Source organism: Schistocerca serialis, chromosome 7 (genome assembly GCF_023864345.2).
Source record: "Schistocerca serialis cubense isolate TAMUIC-IGC-003099 chromosome 7, iqSchSeri2.2, whole genome shotgun sequence".
NCBI lineage: Eukaryota > Metazoa > Arthropoda > Insecta > Orthoptera > Acrididae > Schistocerca > Schistocerca serialis.
The window spans coordinates 377684082-377704207 of record NC_064644.1 but is presented as its reverse complement, the minus strand read 5'-3'; the positions used below and the strand labels follow the sequence as shown (position 1 = coordinate 377704207).

Below are 20126 nucleotides of genomic sequence, written 5' to 3'. Positions count from 1 at the left end.
TCAGAGCATGTACGGAAAGATATAGGTGATGGTTCTTTCCGCGCGCTATACGAGATTGGAATAATAGAGAATTGTGAAGGCGGTTCGGTGAATCCTCTGCCAGGCACTTAAATGTGATTTGCAGAGTATCCATGTAGATGTAGATGTAGAACCAAAAGGAGTTAAGAGATATCTTCCTGGGACGGAACGTGTGCAGCCCATACCCCATCTGACTGCGTCTAATATTTTTGCTATGTAAAAGGGTGAGAACGTTTTCGGAACGTTTGTGAATCGTATGGCTGAAGGGGACTTGGGTACCAGCCCGCAGTGTTCCTTGTTGGATGTAGGAAACTGCCTAAAAACCAGATCCAACCGGCCGGTTAACCAGCTGCACGGATTTAATCCTGATTTGGTTCACCTATTAGCACAGTGCCCGGCACGCTACTCGAGGATATATGTATAATTTTATCATGTCGTAGAAAATTTGTAGCCAGTACTCCAAGAAGACTATTAGCATCTTTCATGTTTAAGCGATCTATTATTTCGGTTAGTGTTTAGTTTTCTGTTTACATCCATCACAAAATTTTCACTTACTCTTCATTTCAGGGTTGACAGTGTACGACAGTGACAACAAGACTCAAATTGAGATCTCAGGCTTTCCCGGCGAATGTGCTGTATCCAAGGTTCTCGGGCCGTTCGTCGAAGTTCCACGATATTTCGGCGGATAACCGTTCCGCCATCATCGGGTGGTGTTTATGGAATGATCTGTCTGCGCAGACAGATCCATTTGGTGCTAGCCGTTCGCAGTACCAGCACAGAATGGTTATTTGGCTGATGTGACAAGGCCAGATAAGTCAATCTGTCTGCGCAGACAGACCATTCCATCAGCACCACCACCTGATGATGGCGGAACGGTTATCCGCCGAAATATCGTGGAACTTCGACGAACGGATCCGGCTGGACACCCGAGAACCTTGGATACAAGACTCAAATTGTCGATGCATGCTCTTTTAAGCAGAATCTGTCTTTATTATTTCGTAATTCTTACAATAAATAAAAGTAATGAATCCTAGGAATTCCTGAATATTATAGTTAATTGCCAATATTGTAATGGTTACTAGGAACAGTTGGATTCACGTATTTTCATTGTGGAGCCGAATATAGGTATAAAATTTAGTCTTTGTTTTGCCACGGCTGTAGTTTCCATTTGGTGCTAGCCGTTCGCAGTACCAGCACAGAATGGTTATGTTGGCTGATATGACAAGGCCAGATGAGTCAATCACTCAGACTGTTGCCCCTGCAACTGCTGAAACGGTTGCTACCTCACTTCAGGAACTACATGTTTAAGTATAAACGTAGGCTTCCGCGGCCATTTTCACATTCAATAAAATTTTTCTGGGTTTGTGACCGCATTGTCAATATATATAAAACTGCCGACGTTTCGCTCCCTGTTGCAAGCGACCTTCAGTAGACAAAAACACCCTGGAGGAGGTCGCTTGCAACAGAGACCGAAACGTCGGCAGTTATATATATATATATATATATATATATATATATATATATATATATATATATATATATATATATATATATATATTAACAATACGGTAACAAACCCAAAAAAATTTTTTTTAACTACATGTTTGTTTGGCCTCTCCTTAGATATCCCTCCGATGTGGCTTCTCCTACGGTGCAGCTGTTTGTATTGTTGTGGTACGCAAAGCATCCCATCTCGACAATATCTGTGGCCGATACATTGTACGCCGCAGCATTTGACGGTTTTATCTGAACGATAGAAGAGGAAACACTCCTTCTATCAAGGTTATTATAGCTTAACAATTTTAGATACTGTTGGACGATCCTGTGTACCTACATTGCATGCTCTTGGTTTTCCAGCAGTTCATACAAATTTGTTACAGTGGATTCAATAACTATAGCTGATGTTAGTACAGTTTTAATAGTATAATGGTCACACAGACACAAAAATAATGGAAACTGGTTTAGTGTGACAGAGTTATTTCAACATTAAAAAAAAAAAAAGAAAAGAAGAAATAACCGGCCGCGGTGGCCGAGCGGTTCTAGGAGCTTCAGTCCGGAACCGAGTGACTGCTACGGTCGCAGGTTCGAATCCTGCCTCAGGCATGGAAGTGTGCGATGTCCTTAGGTTAGATTTAAGTAGTTTTATGTTCCAGTAGATTGATGACCTCAAATGTCCCGTAGTGCTCAGAGCCTTAAAAAAGTAAATGTAGGTATTAAGTTGCTGCGTTTTGTATGGTATGATAAGTAATGTGTTTCTGTATCTAGTGCCCTGAAGATGGTGGATTGTATCACAGAAAGCGGTCGGAAATAAATAGGAACTAATACATACGGCTGAAAGTAATACCACTGTTGCACACACACAATATATACACCGACTGTCTCTCCTAAGAGTTGTCAGATGCATATTCTTTGGTGGTTCAACAAATATTTGCAGTTTTATTTTTGCATTGTTTAGCTGGTGCCAATCCGTAAAAAGCAGTGAGCATTATTTTGGAATATTTTATCATCATAATAATCACGTTAACAGTTTAATCCCGTCATTCATACACATTCTTGAATTCATTCTTCAATCGGTGTAACTATTAACGTTGATAAATTTGTCGCGTTGGCGCCACTATAGACATTGATAAGTCTGTCGAACAGTAATAATGCCTTGCTCACGACTTCATTCGCGTGGAACTGGAACCCGAATGAATTTTGAAAAATCCTGTAGCTTGTTATCGGCGAGAAAAATGGATATAAAACACTGAAGGTGGAGCTGTCAAAAGGACACAATGATTAAGGACTGATGTGTTTGTAAGCACAGACACTTTCATTTTCGTAATTTCCTTAAATCTAACACTAGACTTTTCCCCTATCCAGGTCTATTGGTATTTTATACTTGAAATATCTGTATCCGGGCTTATAAACACATCAATTCTTTACCGTTGCGCCGTTTTGACAGTTTCACTTTCGGTGTGTTATATGTGTTTTGCTCAATGGTAGTAAGCTTCATGATTTTTGAAAATTCATGCGGGTTCGTGATCCACGTGGACGAAGGTGATGGAAAAAGCTAGTGAAACATAAAAAAAGTAACTAGCCAGTTTTTGTTTCGGATCATACCTTTTCAAACAGAACTATAAGGTTATAAATTTGGAAGCGATGTGTTTTAGAATACTAAATTGGTTGGTTCAAATGGTTTTGAGCACTATGGGACTTCACATCTTAGGTCATCAGTCCCCTAGAACTTAGAACTACTTAAACCTAACTAACCTAAGGACATCACACACATCCATGCCCGAGGCAGGATTCGAACCTGCGACCGTAGCAGTCGCGCGGTTCGGGACTGCGCGCCTAGAACCGCTAGACCACCGCGGCCGGCCATATTTCGCAGTTACTATGTAACACGCGATACACTATTACTTGCAAATCTGGGCGGACAATTTAGCTGAAATAGCAGTTTTTTCTTTAGTTTTGACTCTTCTTATTTTCACATGCATATATTTCCTGTCTCCAGGTAGTGCGATATATCAGTACGATGGGTGGCTGTTGTCTGGTGTTATGCTGTCCTCAAAGACTGTACAACGAATCTTCAGTTTTCCTTTATTCCTTGCTCAATAAATATGTTGTCTTCTTCCTACATCGTCTAATAATTTGCATCTTTAAAGTACATAAACCTTTTCTGTTTTCGTGCTTGCGTTGTATGATCCTAGTACTTTTTTCTTGAATTTTTTGTTTGTTTGACCGATGTTCGTAGTAAGGATCATACATATGTGTAAGAAATAGTCTGCTTCTGTCATTTTTTCTGTGCTATTTCTGTTGTGCTGTATGAAACCACGTTACGTGTTTCAGATGTGGAATTACCTTTCTGTTTTCATATTTTTATTTCACTTTATCAAAGCCTGAAGGAGTGAATAACTTTGATAGAAACATATGGTATCAGATTACAGTTGTGCACAACTGGGGGAAAGGGCTTTCGTTTTCATGTTCTGACATTTTCAAAATCTTCAGGCATGTAAACTTCACTGTTTATATAACAGAACAATGATGAAGAACAGAATACATGTCAATTGCTGCGGAAAAATCAACGTAACTCGATACGGTGAAGATATATCGTTGGAAACAAGAGACAGGGAAACAGATGCATAGAAAGTTCTCGGTTAACTTGCCGCGTCACATTCCGATAATACCCAACGCTTTAGATGATTGTCCCCATCGTCGACGTGACGGACTGAACTATCTGGAGTGAAACTGACATGTCCGAGAACGGTATATGATCGCCTAGTGTACGTCATGATGATATCACTTAGGTGGCTCATGCCGAACTGTTGTGCTCTATGTCCATATGTTACTTCTGAGCTTACTGTCCATCGTCGCTTCTAGGACTAACACTCATATCAGGCAGTAAATTACATGACTACTTCGCCTGTGATATTCCTTTATCAAGTGCACGCTCCCATGCATTTCTGAGCGTTGGAGTCTCTATTGAACTTCAATAAAGACACAGAGGAAGATACGGGGGATGACTTCACGTAGTTTACCACCAACATGAGCGGTGGCGGTCGATGCAACGCTGGATAGCGAGCACAAACATGATCAATGGATGGAGAAGGCACCACCTCTACCTTTACTAACTCCGTGACGCCACCGTGACGTAGTCTGACCAATGAGATGCAGTTCTCTTGCCATAAAACTGGGAACTTTGTCAGTTATATGACTGTCATTTAGCCACTGGTAACGATGAAGGAGCCAGTCATTGGACGTTTGGGATTTTATCCGAATTTAACGCGGCAGGTCAATCGAGAAGTTTATATCCGCGGACTCTATCTCAAAAGACTTCGTGGACACATCCGTAAAAGTTTTATTTCGGAAACAAAATACAGAGGAAAAAATTAACGAGGTTCTCAGAACACAGCACTTACATGGAACTGCTGTGCCCGCTCCGCGGCGTCGATGTCCGCCTGACTGTCAGAAGCCGGCTCGTAGAAGTCCGAGTTGAGGGTAATGCCGACACTGCCTGCGAACAGAAAACGCCTACGTATGACCAACTGCAGCTCTTGTATCATTGTTGCCTGCTGAGCTCTGTTCGTTATGGCGTGACAGTGTTAAACATATTCTTGTATGAGTCAACTGAACACGCCGAACAAAACTATATCCCAAAGACATTTTTGATAATACCCTCAAGTATTATACATCCAGCTGAAACCATTCTTTGATTATTAGATCCTGTAGAGCCACATCTCACCAACTGTTCCAAATACTCACAGACATATTGAAAGATGGAAACATATTCAGCATAAAGAAGTAAGAACAAAACATGTACAAACAGAATTTTGAAATGAGCTTCCTAATTCATGTTTGTGACTTAGAACGATTGGGTGAAAGTGGTGGTACAAAAACCCTGAAAACATAATAATCACCTACGGCCTGAACTGTACCCTCTACGCATTGATGGTTAAAAACCTCATCAAGGCGTTGATGCAATCAATGTCTACATCAACATCTACATCCATACTCCGCAAGCCACCTGACGGTGTGTGGCGGAGGGTACCCTGAGTACCTCTATCGGTTCTCCCTTCTATTCCAGTCCCGTATTGTTCGTGGAAAGAAGTATTGTCGGTATGCTTCTGTGTGGGCTCTAATCTCTCTTATTTTATCCTCATGGTCTCTTCGCGAGATATACGTAGGAGGGAGCAATATACTGCTTGACTCTTCGGTGAAGGTATGTTCTCGAAACTTTAACAAAAGCCCGTACCGCATTACTGAGTGTCTCTCCTGCAGAGTCTTCCACTGGAGTTTATCTATTATCTCCGTAATGCTTTCGCGATTACTAAATGATCCTGTAACGAAGCGCGCTGCTCTCCGTTGGATCTTCTCTATCTCTTCTATCAACCCTATCTGGTACGGATCCCACACTGCTGAGCAGTATTCAAGCAGTGGGCGAACAAGCGTACTGTAACCTACTTCCTTTGTTTTCGGATTGCAATTCCTTAGGATTCTTCCAATGAATCTCAGTCTGGCATCTGCTTTACCGACGATCAACTTTATATGATCATTCCATTTTAAATCACTCCTAATCCGTACTCCCAGATAATTTATGGAATTAACTGCTTCCAGTTGCTGACCTGCTATTTTGTAGCTAAATGATAAGAGATCTATCTTTCTATGCATTCGCAGCACATTACACTTTTCTCTTTGCAAAACTTGCAAATAAGTAAAACCGTGACTCTTAGGACCAGAATAGATGCTTCGAAACACCGACTGTCCGATTTTTGTGTTCTTTGGACCACTGAAGATGTGCAGCCTAATGTATCACAATCATGATGGCTTTTTGCGAGGTACTCCACTATGAATGTCCCTTCCAGGCAGTTGTCTTCACAGTGTTCCGTCGGTAACTTTTTGAGATGGATCTGTATTCACAGTTCCCATCAGGACTGAAGCCGATTGTCCTTGATAAAGCATAACACTCATCTCCAATCTTTATCCCTTCGGATGTTCTTACAAGTTCTACCACCGTGTTACATGGTTACGACTGATACTCCATTTCTTGTACACGCGTTCGAGAGTGAGCGTCCATCCATGAAGAAACTGTCAAGCTTAATTCTTTATTCACAATTTGGTCAAGATCCAGCTCGTAGTGTAGACACGAAGAGTGACTTCTCCAGAATCAGAACGAAAGGGAGAGAGTGAAAGAAAATTAGTTTGAGATAATTCTGATTTATTGTTCCTTCTCAGTTGCACGTTTTTAATTAGATTACATACTTCGATCACTCTGGATCATATTTGGATAAAAGTAGTTGCTTGGGCTCTGGTCGTAGGATCTGAGTAGACAAGACGGGCTGTTGATGCAACTGCTTGGATCTGAAGATGATCCTGAGACGCAACTGTAATTAAGAAATATCTGTACACTTCCTAGATCTCTCAAAAAATATGTCAATTGTAGTGAAAATTGGTTTGGATAGTCTGATTAGTCATTCACATTTATGGCGAGATAACGAGTCAATTGGTACCGAGCATGGGTCTGTTAGTATGTTAATTCAGTACTTCTGTAAGTAAAACATGTGACTTGAGCACGAAGGAACATTCTCAATGACCTTTCAATCACACGGAAGTAACGGCTACAAGGTGGATTGTCGGGTGGAGGGGGCTAAACAGTTTTCCAGTTCCCTGATTAATCAATATTATACTTCGTCAAACTGGCGCACTGCCTTGGGTTTTTTAGCCGTTAGGTTCGAACATGTCCAGCAGGAACGCGGTCACGCAGGAGCACCAATACAGGTACCTGGGGACGAATTGGCGCCCAGACGGACCCGGTAACCTAATCTTCAGACGGCCACTCCTCCACCTGGGCCACGTCGACTGCTAGCTTCTCCCTTCCCGGTAAAGTTCGTACGGGGAACCTTTTCGCGTTTCGTGGGAGTGCGGTGTGTGGAGGTAGGTGTTCATGTTAACAAAACTCCGCGGAGGTCATCTCCAGCCCAGACGTACTCAGTTCTTCGGAGATGTCGGACTTGCTGCTCCATAAGTAGCAGTAACGCAAAAGTGGCCTCCATTTTAGCCCAGATTACCCCTTGACGCATGGAAGCAGTTTCGCGTGACATTTCGTTGTTATAGTGTGCGATGAATACCATTCGGGATATTGCAGTGACTTCGGGGGTCGCTTACGCGGCGCTGCGTGAATTTCCGTACTCGTGCCCACATTTGCGGCTACGGCGGCAGTAATGTAATCAGCTACATCTTGCCACCCCTGCTCCTGCTTCGCACGTCAGCTCTTGTTGTTGGCCGTTAATTGGGGTAAAATCACCGCAGGTATTTTCACTCTGTTTCTAGAGTCCAAATGTCAACTGTACTGCTTCTTAGAGTTACAGGTCTTTGTGGCTTGTATCTCCTGGCCTATAGCCAGATAGAAGCTCGCCATTTACGTTGACATGAATGGTGATACTGTCTGTTTGTTTGTAATAGTGGTGTTAACATGAAAATAATATAGTTGCAATTTAACTCTCACTTTCCGTAACTTTCCCCCGTCCGCTTTCAACTGAAATCTGTCAGCAACTAGAAAATTACAGGCCCTACAAGTAAGTCAACAATCCGACAGCCTTCAGGGTCGACGGGTGTTAGAGGCGACCGGAGCAGGTAGGCCCACGTTTTCTTCTTATTTTTTTTCCTGCTTGTATTTTTTTGTTTCCGTTGATCTTTTCAAGTAGAAACTTTGATACATTGCTTCAGCATCTTTACAATTAAGTAATTAAGGCATCTCACTGTTTGTTCGTTCTTAAAGAACATTTAGTACTGTAATACCACCTGTGCTAAAACATCCCACCCATGGTGCAGCTCGGCCAAGCAGTTTATCGTTTGATTTTCTTACGACGTCTGTTATGTTACTAGAAGTATATCGACTATAATACCCACAGTTTACTTTAATTCACATTACTACAGCTTTATTGCAAAAACTACCATCATAAACTGTGTTATCGTCGTTATAATACCCCTTTTCCAGAAAAAAAACATCTCAGAAATTTTTCTCTGTCTTTATCCCAGTGCCCAATAGGATCTTCATCGTTCAAACATTCATAGAAAAAGTCCTTTCACGTCATTTTTAACACTTCAGTACGATCTAGAACATGTTTTTCTGTTTGTCTTAGTTACGTGTCTAAATAATCCCTGAATAACTAACGCTTTCAGAAAATTATTACCGAACTTAATTCTATAAGTTACTTTCATTATATTTGCTGTTATTATCAAAATACCGAAAATATTAAGTCCAACACTAAAAAACGAAGACATACGTTATAGGAAATCGTATATCCCACCCAGGGTGCAGCTCGGTCAAGCAGTTTATCGTTTGATTTTCTTACGATGTCTGTAATGTTACTAGAAGTATATCGACTATAATACCCATAGTTTATTTTAATTCACATTACTACAGATTTATTGCAAAAACTACCATCATAAACTGTGTTATCGTCGTTATAATAACCCTTTTCCAGAAAAAAAGCATCTCAGAAATTTTTCTCTGTCTTTATTTCAGTGCCCAATAGGATCTTCATCGTTCGAACATTCATAGAAAAAGTTCTTTCACGTCATTTTTAACACTTCAGTACGATCTAGAACCTGTTTTTCTGTTTGTCTTAGTTACGTGTCTAAATAATCCCTGAATAACTAACGCTTTCAGAAAATTATTACCGAACTTAATTCTATAAGTTACTTTCATTATATTTGCTGTTATTATCAAAATACCGAAAGTATTAAGTCCAACACTAAAAAACGAAGACATACGTTATAGGAAATCGTATATCCCACCCAGGGTGCAGCTCGGCCAAGCAGTTTATCGTTTGATTTTCTTACGACGTCTGTTATGTTACTAGAAGTATATCGACTATAATACCCATAGTTTATTTTAATTCACATTACTACAGATTTATTGCAAAAACTACCATCATAAACTGTGTTATCGTCGTTATAATAACCCTTTTCCAGAAAAAAAGCATCTCAGAAATTTTTCTCTGTCTTTATTTCAGTGCCCAATAGGATCTTCATCGTTCGAACATTCATAGAAAAAGTTCTTTCACGTCATTTTTAACACTTCAGTACGATCTAGAACCTGTTTTTCTGTTTGTCTTAGTTACGTGTCTAAATAATCCCTGAATAACTAACGCTTTCAGAAAATTATTACCGAACTTAATTCTATAAGTTACTTTCATTATATTTGCTGTTATTATCAAAATACCGAAAATACCGAAAAACATACTTTATACGAAATGTTTATGGGATGCAGCACTTATCCCAATTTTTTGTTACCGTTTAAGAAGGCTACAAATCTTTGAATTTCTTGCAGTATCTACCTAATTTTTTCTGGGCATGTTAAACTCGTTGCTGATATTTCATACCGTTTTACTTCTATCGCTGCTAATCTCATATTTGATTCAGAAATACTACCTCTTTCGTTTTCTTTTTATAATATAGAACTATCCTAAAAACAAAACGGCAGAACGGCCGTGAGTAAAAACATGACTACATTCGAAGATATACGATGGTTTGATATCTGAAAATATATATCCTGCATTGGTCCGTCAGTAATAATTTCAAATTTATGTTGCAATGGTTTTAGCTGAGTACTTGAACACAGGTTACGACTCTTGAAGGAAAAATAAATCAAACATTGCATAGATGTTACCGGTTTAAAATCAAGGTAGGACACAATTTCCTTACTAAAAATTGCGTTGGATATAATCTAGGCTTTGACTACGGTGGGGCTATTAAAGTTAATAAGAGTACCAGTAAGAAGACAGCGGGGCAGGTTGGCCATGTTGACCGAAATGTCCGTATTTAACTGAGCAATTCTGCCTCATCGCCGAAATGGAATTATTGCAGTTCGTTTACGAAAACCCGGTAATCATTTATCGTGATATACAATATCGAAACAATGCTTAATACATGGACTCACTTTTTAGTAAGAGCCCTGTCTTGGAGTATTGAGATAATGTCTTGAGCAAGCAAAATTTACTGTCACTACATGGGAACATAAGTCTCCTTCCTCGCTCGACAATCTGACTGCACTGACGCATTTGTGGAAGGATGACAGTACAGTGGCCACCAACGTCCTTCGTCGGTGGCATATGCGAATGGAAATGTAACGAAATAATACCAACTGGCCATCGTGCCCTTGTGGCCAGTGTGTACCGGTCTCCCCTACATCAGCAGGTGAGTGAAAACCTCTCTGGCTGTCAGGGAATGACTGTGAGGTCCTTCACCAAATTTGATACCAGTCGCCGCAGACGCATCGATTGTCATAACCACTGTAACTGGTCGTTACAACAAGTGATAGGCACCAGCTCCAGTCGCCACACACGACCACAGCACACATTTTGCCACTGTGTCACGTTCTCCGTTCACCTATCTTACTGTGCTGACTGCCCAAATATGAATGGTACATGCAGACTACTTCTCTGCAGTCTTTTTTGTCGGAGATGGACGGTGACACGGCTGTCTAGTACCAGTCCTAGGCAATCTACAGCGCTCCAGATTCGGCCAGTGTGCTGTTTTTGAAGGCTGAGTAATATTTAGGTCGGTGAGCTTATTACCAATGTTTCTGTGGGTTTCATTAACTGTGCTACCTGTTCCGAATGAATTTCTGTTGGACATTTGGATAATGTTACTGTAGAGCATCCCATTCTTACTGGGTTGAATTACACTTTCTCCAAATTATACTGAAGCACTAAACTTTAGGAAGAATACTTTACACATTAATTCACTCGGTTGTCCTATAAGTGGTTATCATATTACACAGTTATCTTATCGTTTATGCCACTAATAATTGTGTTGTACCATACCAACCAGAGTGCAGAAATTACCGCTGGATTCATTATAAAGTGTTTAGTAAGATGTTACCTCCTCGGCTAGTATACCGGATGTAAATGATACGGGGGGATTATCAGGATGGATTTAGGAGAAACAGGTTCAAAATAGACCAAATTTTTGTTATTGAGACAAGTGCTAGAGAAATTTTATGACTATAAAAAGCAACTACAACTGATTTTAAACGATCATACGACAGCCTAGACAAGAATAAAATTCTCCAAGTTATGAAGTATTTCAGAATCCCGCTAAAATTAGTGAGATTAACCGAAAGGACCCCGTGAAAGCAAGAGAGTTGTGATCTCTGCGCTACTCCTTAACTTAGCTCTAGAGAGCGTACTTCGGCAAGTGCCATCTAATCCAGCAGGAAAAATATGTAACCGGCACGTCCAGTTGGTGGCAAACGCTAATGACGAAGTGTTAATTGGAAGGAACATCAAAGCCATGAAGGATAATTATGATACATTGGAACGAACAGTGTGGAAGTTAGGACTGTAAGTTAATATAAATAGAAGGAAGTATATGGTGGTGGGAGAGCTTGGCGCGGTTTAGAGGAGAGACTTCAGTAACAATAAATGGCAAAGATTACCGAAGCGTGGAAAAGTTTAACAGAAGCTGACAGGACAGCAGCAAAAAATTCAAGAAAAGATAGCAAGTGGAAACCGATGTTGTTATTCCTTACAGAAAGTATTCACGTCTAGAAATGTTAGTAGCAACACAAAAATTCAAGTGTATTTGGCTATATTGAGATCTATACTAATGTATGGATCGGAAGGCCGGGTGATGACCACAAAGGAAAGAGGTTGCTGATTGAAATGTAAAAGGAAGTCTTTGAGAAAGATATTTGGGGCGGTGAGAAAGGAAGGAAACTGGAAAATAAGGACAAATGCAAAACAACGGACTATCTTTGGATAGATGGATTCTGTAGTCAAAATCAAACAAGGAAGAAGAAGTTGGGCTAGACATATCTAGAGAATGTCAGAAACTCGAAGAAAATGTTTGTAAGAAATTGTAACAAGAAGTATCCCTGCACTCATATAAATTTGAAACCGTTTTCGGTTTCAAATATATACGACCAATACTGAAGTATTCGTTGCTTGCAATAATTGTTGCATGGTCGTGGTGCAAAAATTTCCCAATGGAATCCAGGCTCAAGGTAAGGACAGCCCGAAGAGAGAAAGAGAAGAGGGAGGCTCGGGGAAAGAAGAGGATCTCAAAGCAGTGGGAATCAGCAATTGGAGAAGGAAAGCGATGGACAGAAGAATAGACACAGGTGACAAAGGAGGCCAAAGTTCTACGAGGACTGTAGCGCCCACCAAAGGAAGACAGAGAGAAGAGACATCTCGGTACAGCGCAAGGCAAAATTCGTGAAATTTCTTATTTCATTCGGATGCAAAATACAAACTTCGCTGACCTGTCTCTCTACTTGACGAGAGACGTAGGAAAATAAAAGTAATACACAAAGAATGGTTTTGTAAAGTTAATAGTTTGGTGATTAATTGAGTATTTGATGTAGACAATTAGTAGTTAGCAATAGTCAAAACAGTGGCAACTATCGAGCCGTGTACTTGGTAGATTCATACAGCTTGGCAGCTCGGAGCATAACAGTAAGTTTGCTTCGGGTACCTATGCAGTTAATAGATGTACCTTCAAAATATAGCTCTGAATCGTGATGATCACTGATGTGGGAATTGGGTATTTGGTGATGCAACCCTTAGTTGTAGTAGCTCATTTCATTTGGACAATAAACTTATAACTGGGCAACACAAATTATTAGGTTGCTACGTAAGTTCGTAGCGTTTTTGGTTTGGAGTTTGGTATTGCGGTGCTGTGGATTTATTTATAATTTGGCAATTTTTATTTGTAGTTCACTGTTGATATTTTAGTTTACATATTGTCATTTTGTCATTTGGAGATAAGTTTCAATACAGAAGAGGGGTGACAGCAGCGGGGGCAGCCACAAACATTTGCTCCGTGTATGAGGATAATGCTACTGGACAGAGCACGGTAAGGATATGGTTTTCTCGTTTTAAGGAGGATCGTTTCGACATTAGTGACTCTACACTTTCAGGAAGATCTTCGGGATTTAAACGCATTAATCCGTAATAATCCACGTCACTGTCTTTGAGAAACGGCAGATGTGATGAACTGTGATCATTCTACGATTGCGCGACATGTGTATGCAATGGGGAACGTTCTAAGCCAAAATTACAAACATCAGCAGGTGACCATATGGGCATCTCTGCTTGCTCAACAACTGGCTCGTGAAAAACACCGATCATTCTTTTCCTGTATCGTTGCTAGCAGCGAGAAATGGTGTATTTATGCTAACGTAACGAAAATGAAGGAATGGTTAAGCCCAAACAAAGCAGCAACTCTTCGTACAAAAAGTTGCGCGCATTGACAAAAGATAATGTTACGCATCTGGTGGAACAGCAACTGTGTAATGTAATACGATTTGCTTCTCCGAGGTGTAACCATCGCTGCTGAGATTTACTATCAACAACTGAGACATCCTGCAGACACAATCCAAGAACAACGACCAGCTTGACTGCATGAAGTGACGCTAATCCACGATAACGCTGGCCCGCGTTCTGGTAGAGTGACAAAAACATTATATAGGAGTTATGTTGGGGAGTCATTCCGCAACCACTTTTTTCACCCGATCCTGCGCCGTCAGATTTTGACCTTTTCCGCTCTCCATCGAACAATCTTCAAGGAACTTCCTTTCGGGATGAAAATGCACTCGGAACAAGGCTCGACGTGTTCTTCACCTCAAAACTACAAAGTACTTGATTTCTACACTCGCGGAATCGAAATATTAGCTCAATGTTGGCAGACTATTGTAAGCAGGAGAACATAATATTGATGACTGAAGTCTCACTTGTGTCTATCTGTTGCGTTTATTAAGCTTATGGAAAATCGCTATGAACTTATGCAACAACCCAATTCAAATTACTGTCTGGGGTAATAATCGTTTATGATGGAAAGCTAATTCCACCAGTCGTTTCGTGATTTAAATTTTTCAAACCTCAAACTTTTTCAGACAGATGCTTTTTGGCCGCAATGTGAATAAACTACAATGAAAAGAACAGGGTGAAAGTTCTACAGGAGTGTCAGCTAAAAGCCAATAGACACTAATGAATAAATGATGTACATCGTACTTGAAAGGTTTGGTATCTGCTTTCGGCATTAATTTGACAGAGTTTTATAACATCAGTTCTTCTGCAGTGTTCCGAAAGAAGTAGTCCAGAAACTTCAGAGTATACGGATGCGTCCAAACGTTACTGAACCTTTCGGTAAATATTTCTAATATACGAAGGGCGTTTCATAAGAAATGCAACACGTTGCCTTTTTATCAGCAATTTCAGTTGAAAAAAAGCGCCAATTTGTGGGGGTGAAACATTGTGGAATGTTCCTGCTTCAGTCCCTATAGTTTCATGAAGTTCTTCTGTTGGTGCTATACGTACCCTTCAAAATGGTGCCAGTGACGAAGTTACGTTCCAAGCAGACAGCTATCGTCGAGTTTCTTTTGGTGGAAAACCCGAGCATCGCAGATCGTCATAGACGCTTGCATAATGTCTACGGAGACCTGTCTCTGAACAAAAGCACGGTGAGCAGCTGGCAGAGGCTTCTGTCATCAGTGCGAGGCGTCTGTCAGCTGTGCGACAAGGTCGCGCAAACCTATCCCATCTCCCACGTGCCGGTCGGCCTCTCACAGCTCCTGATCTGTTGGAACCTACAGACACTTTCATTCAACGTCATCGACGGATTCCAATGAAACACCATGCTGCTCAGCTGGACGTCTCTATTTGTAGTGCTGACACAGGCGGCGACCAGTAGCAGTGTGTGCCCACTGGGTACTTCAACGCTTAACGGAAGACAATAAAGAGCGAAGAAGAACCATCCGTGCGGAATTGCTTTCACGTTACAAGGCTGATCATTTTTCTCCATGACAGCGCAAGGCCTCACACAAGTCTGGGCACACAAGATGAGCTCTCAATATTTCATTGTTTCTTCATCCGTGCTAGAGCCCAGACATCGCATCGTTCGACTTCCATTTGTCTGGTCCGCTGAAGGATGAACTTCGCGGCAAGGAGGGACGCTATTGAGGTAACAAGATGTTGGCTACGACGTCGGCTAATAGAGTGGTACCATGCTAGCATACTGGCTGCACAGTAAAGCGCTGTAAGGCCGTCGCGGTAACTGATATTATGTTCAAAAACAGAGTTTTGTAGCCAAAAGAGTGAGGAACAATATGGTGTATGGGAATCCTGATAAAACCAACTTTTCTTTCGGAAAAACGTATTGCGTTACTTACTGAACGCCTCTTTTAATTATGAAATGTAATTATAGTGTCAAAGGATATCGACAGCGTAAAGCGAAAACCGAAAGAATGACTTGTTCGCTTTTCCTTCGATAAAATGGAACCGATCTGACCAGGGCGTGCGCTCTTGTCGACTGCAGCCGCTGGCTGAAGTCTCGTTCCCTAGCGACGGCCCTCCTGGCATCTCTCTAGGGGCCACTCTTGCGGCCTGAAGGGATTTTACGCCACGAGTGGCTCTGAGCAGAGATTTGTCTTGCTGGTTGTTTCACTTGCTAAGAGGACTCTTTTCGTCAAGGACGGAGATGTGGTCATCGTGTCGTGGTTAGCGGCTGTTTACGTGGAGAGTGTGCCGACGCCATTTGAAGATCCATTGCTATCCGTTGCCTTCGCAGATACAGGTTACACCTTCTCAGTTGTGAGTTCCCTTTTCTGTGGCTTTAGTTGATGGCTGTCGTACTGCCAGTATTACCTGTGTCTCCATGATACAGCATAGAAATAAGTGGTGAGCGCCTCGTTGGCGTGTGATTAAATGTTGGGTCCGACTTGCGGAACCTCCTGGTCTTTACAGTGCGATGGTAACTGTGACTTGTGTTCGATTCACTACGTGGTTCTAATGGTGGACCAGCAACCTTGGTACTCGGAACATGGCCCAGTTATTTTAAGACAATGTTAAAGGCGGTCACACTTTTTCGTCATCGGATCCGTTATTAACTGAGTAAGCACAGAGATTATGAATCTAAAATTTTTATCAGCGTCTTATTTTGAACTCTCTGGGTTTCAAACCTTGCTTTATCTTTTGTATTTAAAGCACTTCTGCACAGCTTCTTTGATATTATATTTGCATTTCATTCTGTAGCCGGCCGGAGTGGCCGAGCGGTTCTAGGCGCTACAGTATGGAACCGCGCTACCGCTACGGTCGCAGGTTCGAATCCTGCCTCGGGCATGGATGTGTGTGATGTCCTTATGTTATATAGGTTTAAGTAGTTCTAAGTTCTAGGGGACTGATGACCTCAGAAGTTAAGTCCCATAGTGCTCAGAGCCATTTGAACCATTTTCTTCATTCTGTATAATCAGTTGCTCAAATACCTGTAAATATTTTGTTCCTTCGACCGTCTGTCTGCTTTTGTGGGCTAAACAGGAACAGTTCGTCTTGTAATAAGAGCAAGATCTGTATTTTGTATCTGTTACACACTGAGGTGGCAAAAGTCCTGGGATAGCAGTATGCGCATATAAATATGGAGGTAGGATCGCATCCACAAGGTATAAAAGGTCATTGCATTGGCGAAGCTGTCATTTGCGCTCAGGCGATTCTTGTGAAAAGGTTTCCGACGCGATTATGGCCACAGGACAGTAGTCGTATGGTAGTTGGAGCTAGACACGTGCGACATTGTATTTTGGAAATCATCAGGGACTTCAATATTCCGAGAGTCACAGTGTCAAGAGTGTGCCGAGACTACCAAATTTCTGGCATTACCTGTCACCACGAACAACGCAATGGCTGACAGCTTTCAGGTAACGACCGAGAGAAGCGGCGTTTCAGAATGTTGACGGTGCTGGCAGACAAGCTACACTGAGTGAAACAAACACAGAAATCTATGTTTGACGTATGATTACCGTATCTCTTAGAACAGTGCGGCGAAGTCTGTCCTTAATGGGCTATGGCACGAGACGACCGACGCGACGGCCTTTGCTAACAGCACGACAGCACCTGCAACGCCTCTCCTGGACTCATGACAATATCGGTTGGACACTGGACGACTGGAAAACCGTTGCCTCGTCAGATGCGCCCCGATTTCAGTTGGTAAGAGCTGATGGCAGGCCTTGAGTGTGCGCAGACCTCATGAAGCCATGGACACAGACTGTCAAGGATGCACTGTGCTAGCTGATAGTGACTGCATAATGATGTGGACTCTGTTTACATGGAAACGACTGGGTTCTCTGGTCAAACTGATGCGACCATTGACTGGAAACTGTGATGTTCGTCTACCTTGAAACCATTAGCAGCCATTCATAGACTTCGAGTCATAAACAAATACACTATATGGTAATTGCTGTTAGAAACGAAAGAAACGATTATTAAGCTACATTACTAAAATCTTGCACGTTCTACTGTACCCAGTGTCGCATGCAGAAGATCGTCTTCAGTGCAGGATGCAGTGTATAGTTGACAATCCAGTAGGTGCTCCATCATGTGTGATTCTCTGCAATCACACTTGGTGGTATCTGCGGGGCAGTACCATTTCTGGAGGCTTCTCCTCTGCACTGTATCCACCTGATCAGAAGTCCTCCTTCCACAGAAATTCACTAATTCTCAATACATCTAATTTCACCCTATCCATTTCCCTTTTTAAATTTTCTAACTTACGTGCCCGATTATGGCATCTAACGTCCCACGCTCAGATCTGTAGATCACCAGATGCGTTTTTTCTGATGACGACATTCTTCTGAGTAGTCCCTTCCCAGGAATCCGAATAAGGGGCTACTTTTCTCAGGAATATTGTGCCCATGAGGACATCATCATCATTTAACTATACAGTGCAGATGCATGCCCTCGGGAAATATTAAGGCTGTAGTTTCTCCATGCTTTCAGCGGTTTGCAGTATCAGCACACAAAGGCTTTTTTGGTTGCTATTACAAGACCAGATGGGTCAGTCATCCTGACTGATGCACCTGCAACCACTGAAAAAGGCTGCTGCCCTCTTCGAAACATACGTTTGTCTGGTCTGTCAAAATATACTTCCGTTGTGGTGGTATCTACGGTATAGCTCTCTGTATCGCTGATACAAGCCACCCCAGCGACGGCATATCCGCGGTTCTTGAGGATGGGGGGAGGGGGGGGGGGGTGGGTTATTGTATCTCAAATGGATATTCTCTTAAATGTTTCTGGTGTAAAGAACATTTACAAGAATTTTTTTCCTGAATCATAGTTAACAGTCTTGAGTACCTCTAATGTAAGATACTAATGTTTGCAGATTTGAGAAAACAAATCTATAAAAATCTGAAAATAAAAAAAATTATAGTAAAAGAAAAATGTTTGAATTTTGTGGTATGTCCATCACCATATCACTCCCAGATCCAAGCTCTGCCATTTCACTATCGATGAGGATTGGCTGTGCCTTGATAAGAGACCAGTATACAGGGTGGTCCATTGATCGTGACCGGGACAAATATATCACGAAATAAGCGTCAAACGAAAAAACTACAAAGAACCAAACTTGTCTAGCTTGAAGGGGGAAACCAGATGGCGCTACGGTTCGCCCGCTAGATGGCGCTGCCATAGGTCAAATGGATATCAACTGCGTTTTTTTAAAAATAGGAACCCCCATTTTTAATTACATATTCGTGTAGTACGTAAAGAAATATAAATGTTTTAGTTGGATCACTTTTTTCGCTTTGTGATAGATGGCGCTGTAATAGACACAATCAAATGGCTCACAATTTTAGACGAACAGTTGGTAACAGGTAGGTTTTTTAAATTAAAATGCAGAACGTAGGTACATTTGAACATTTTATTTCGGTTGTTCCAATGTGATACATGTACCTTTGTGAACTTATCATTTCTGAGAATACATGCTGTTACAGCGTGATTACCTGTAAATACCACATTAATGCAATAAATGCTGAAAATGATGTCCGTCAACCTCATTGCATTTGGCAATACGTGTAACGAAATTCCTCTCAACAGCGAGTAGTCCGCCTTCCGTAATGTTCGCAGATGCATTGACAATTCGCTGACGCACGTTGTCAAGCGTTGTCGGTAGATCACGATGGCAAATATCCTTCAACTTTCCCCACAGAAACGAATCTGGGGACGTCAGATGCGGTGAACGTGCGGGTCATGATATGGTGCTTCGACGACCAATCCACCTGTTATGAAATATGCTATTCAATACCGCTTCAACCATACGTGAGATATGTGCCGGACATCCATCATGTTGGAAGAACATCGCTATTCTGTCATGTAGTGAAACATCTTGTAGTATCATCGGTAGAACATTACGTAGGAAATCAGCATACATTGCTCCATTTAGACTGCCATCGATAAAATGGGGGCCAATTATCCTTCCTCCCATAATGCCGCACCATACATTAACCCGCCAAGGTCGCTGATGTTCCACTTGTCGCACCCATCGCGGATTTTCCGTTGCCCAATACTGCACATTATGCCAGTTTACGTTACCGCTTCGTCGCTAAATAGAACGCGTTCGAAAAATCTGTCGTCGTCCCGTAATTTCTCTTGTGACCAGTGGCAGAACTGTACACTACGTTCAAAGTTGTCGCCATGCAATTCCTGGTGCATAGAAATATGGTACGGGTTCAATCAATGTTGATGTAGCATTCTCAACACCGACGTTTTTGAGATTCCCGATTCTCGCGCAATTTGTCTGCTACCGATGTGCGGATCAGCAGCGACAGCAGCTAAAACATCTACTTGGGCATTATCAAT

General features: G+C 41.7%; 1 protein-coding gene across 1 annotated transcript in view; it reads right to left on the bottom strand.

The window, feature by feature from the left end:
* Positions 1-20126, bottom strand: part of LOC126413111 (myrosinase 1-like) — a 195770-nt gene that overhangs the window by 65251 nt on the left and 110393 nt on the right. The window contains exon 15 of the mRNA XM_050083003.1: positions 8403-8412. Within this exon, the coding sequence (XP_049938960.1) occupies positions 8403-8412 (10 nt within the window). The remainder of the gene's footprint in view (positions 1-8402; positions 8413-20126) is intronic.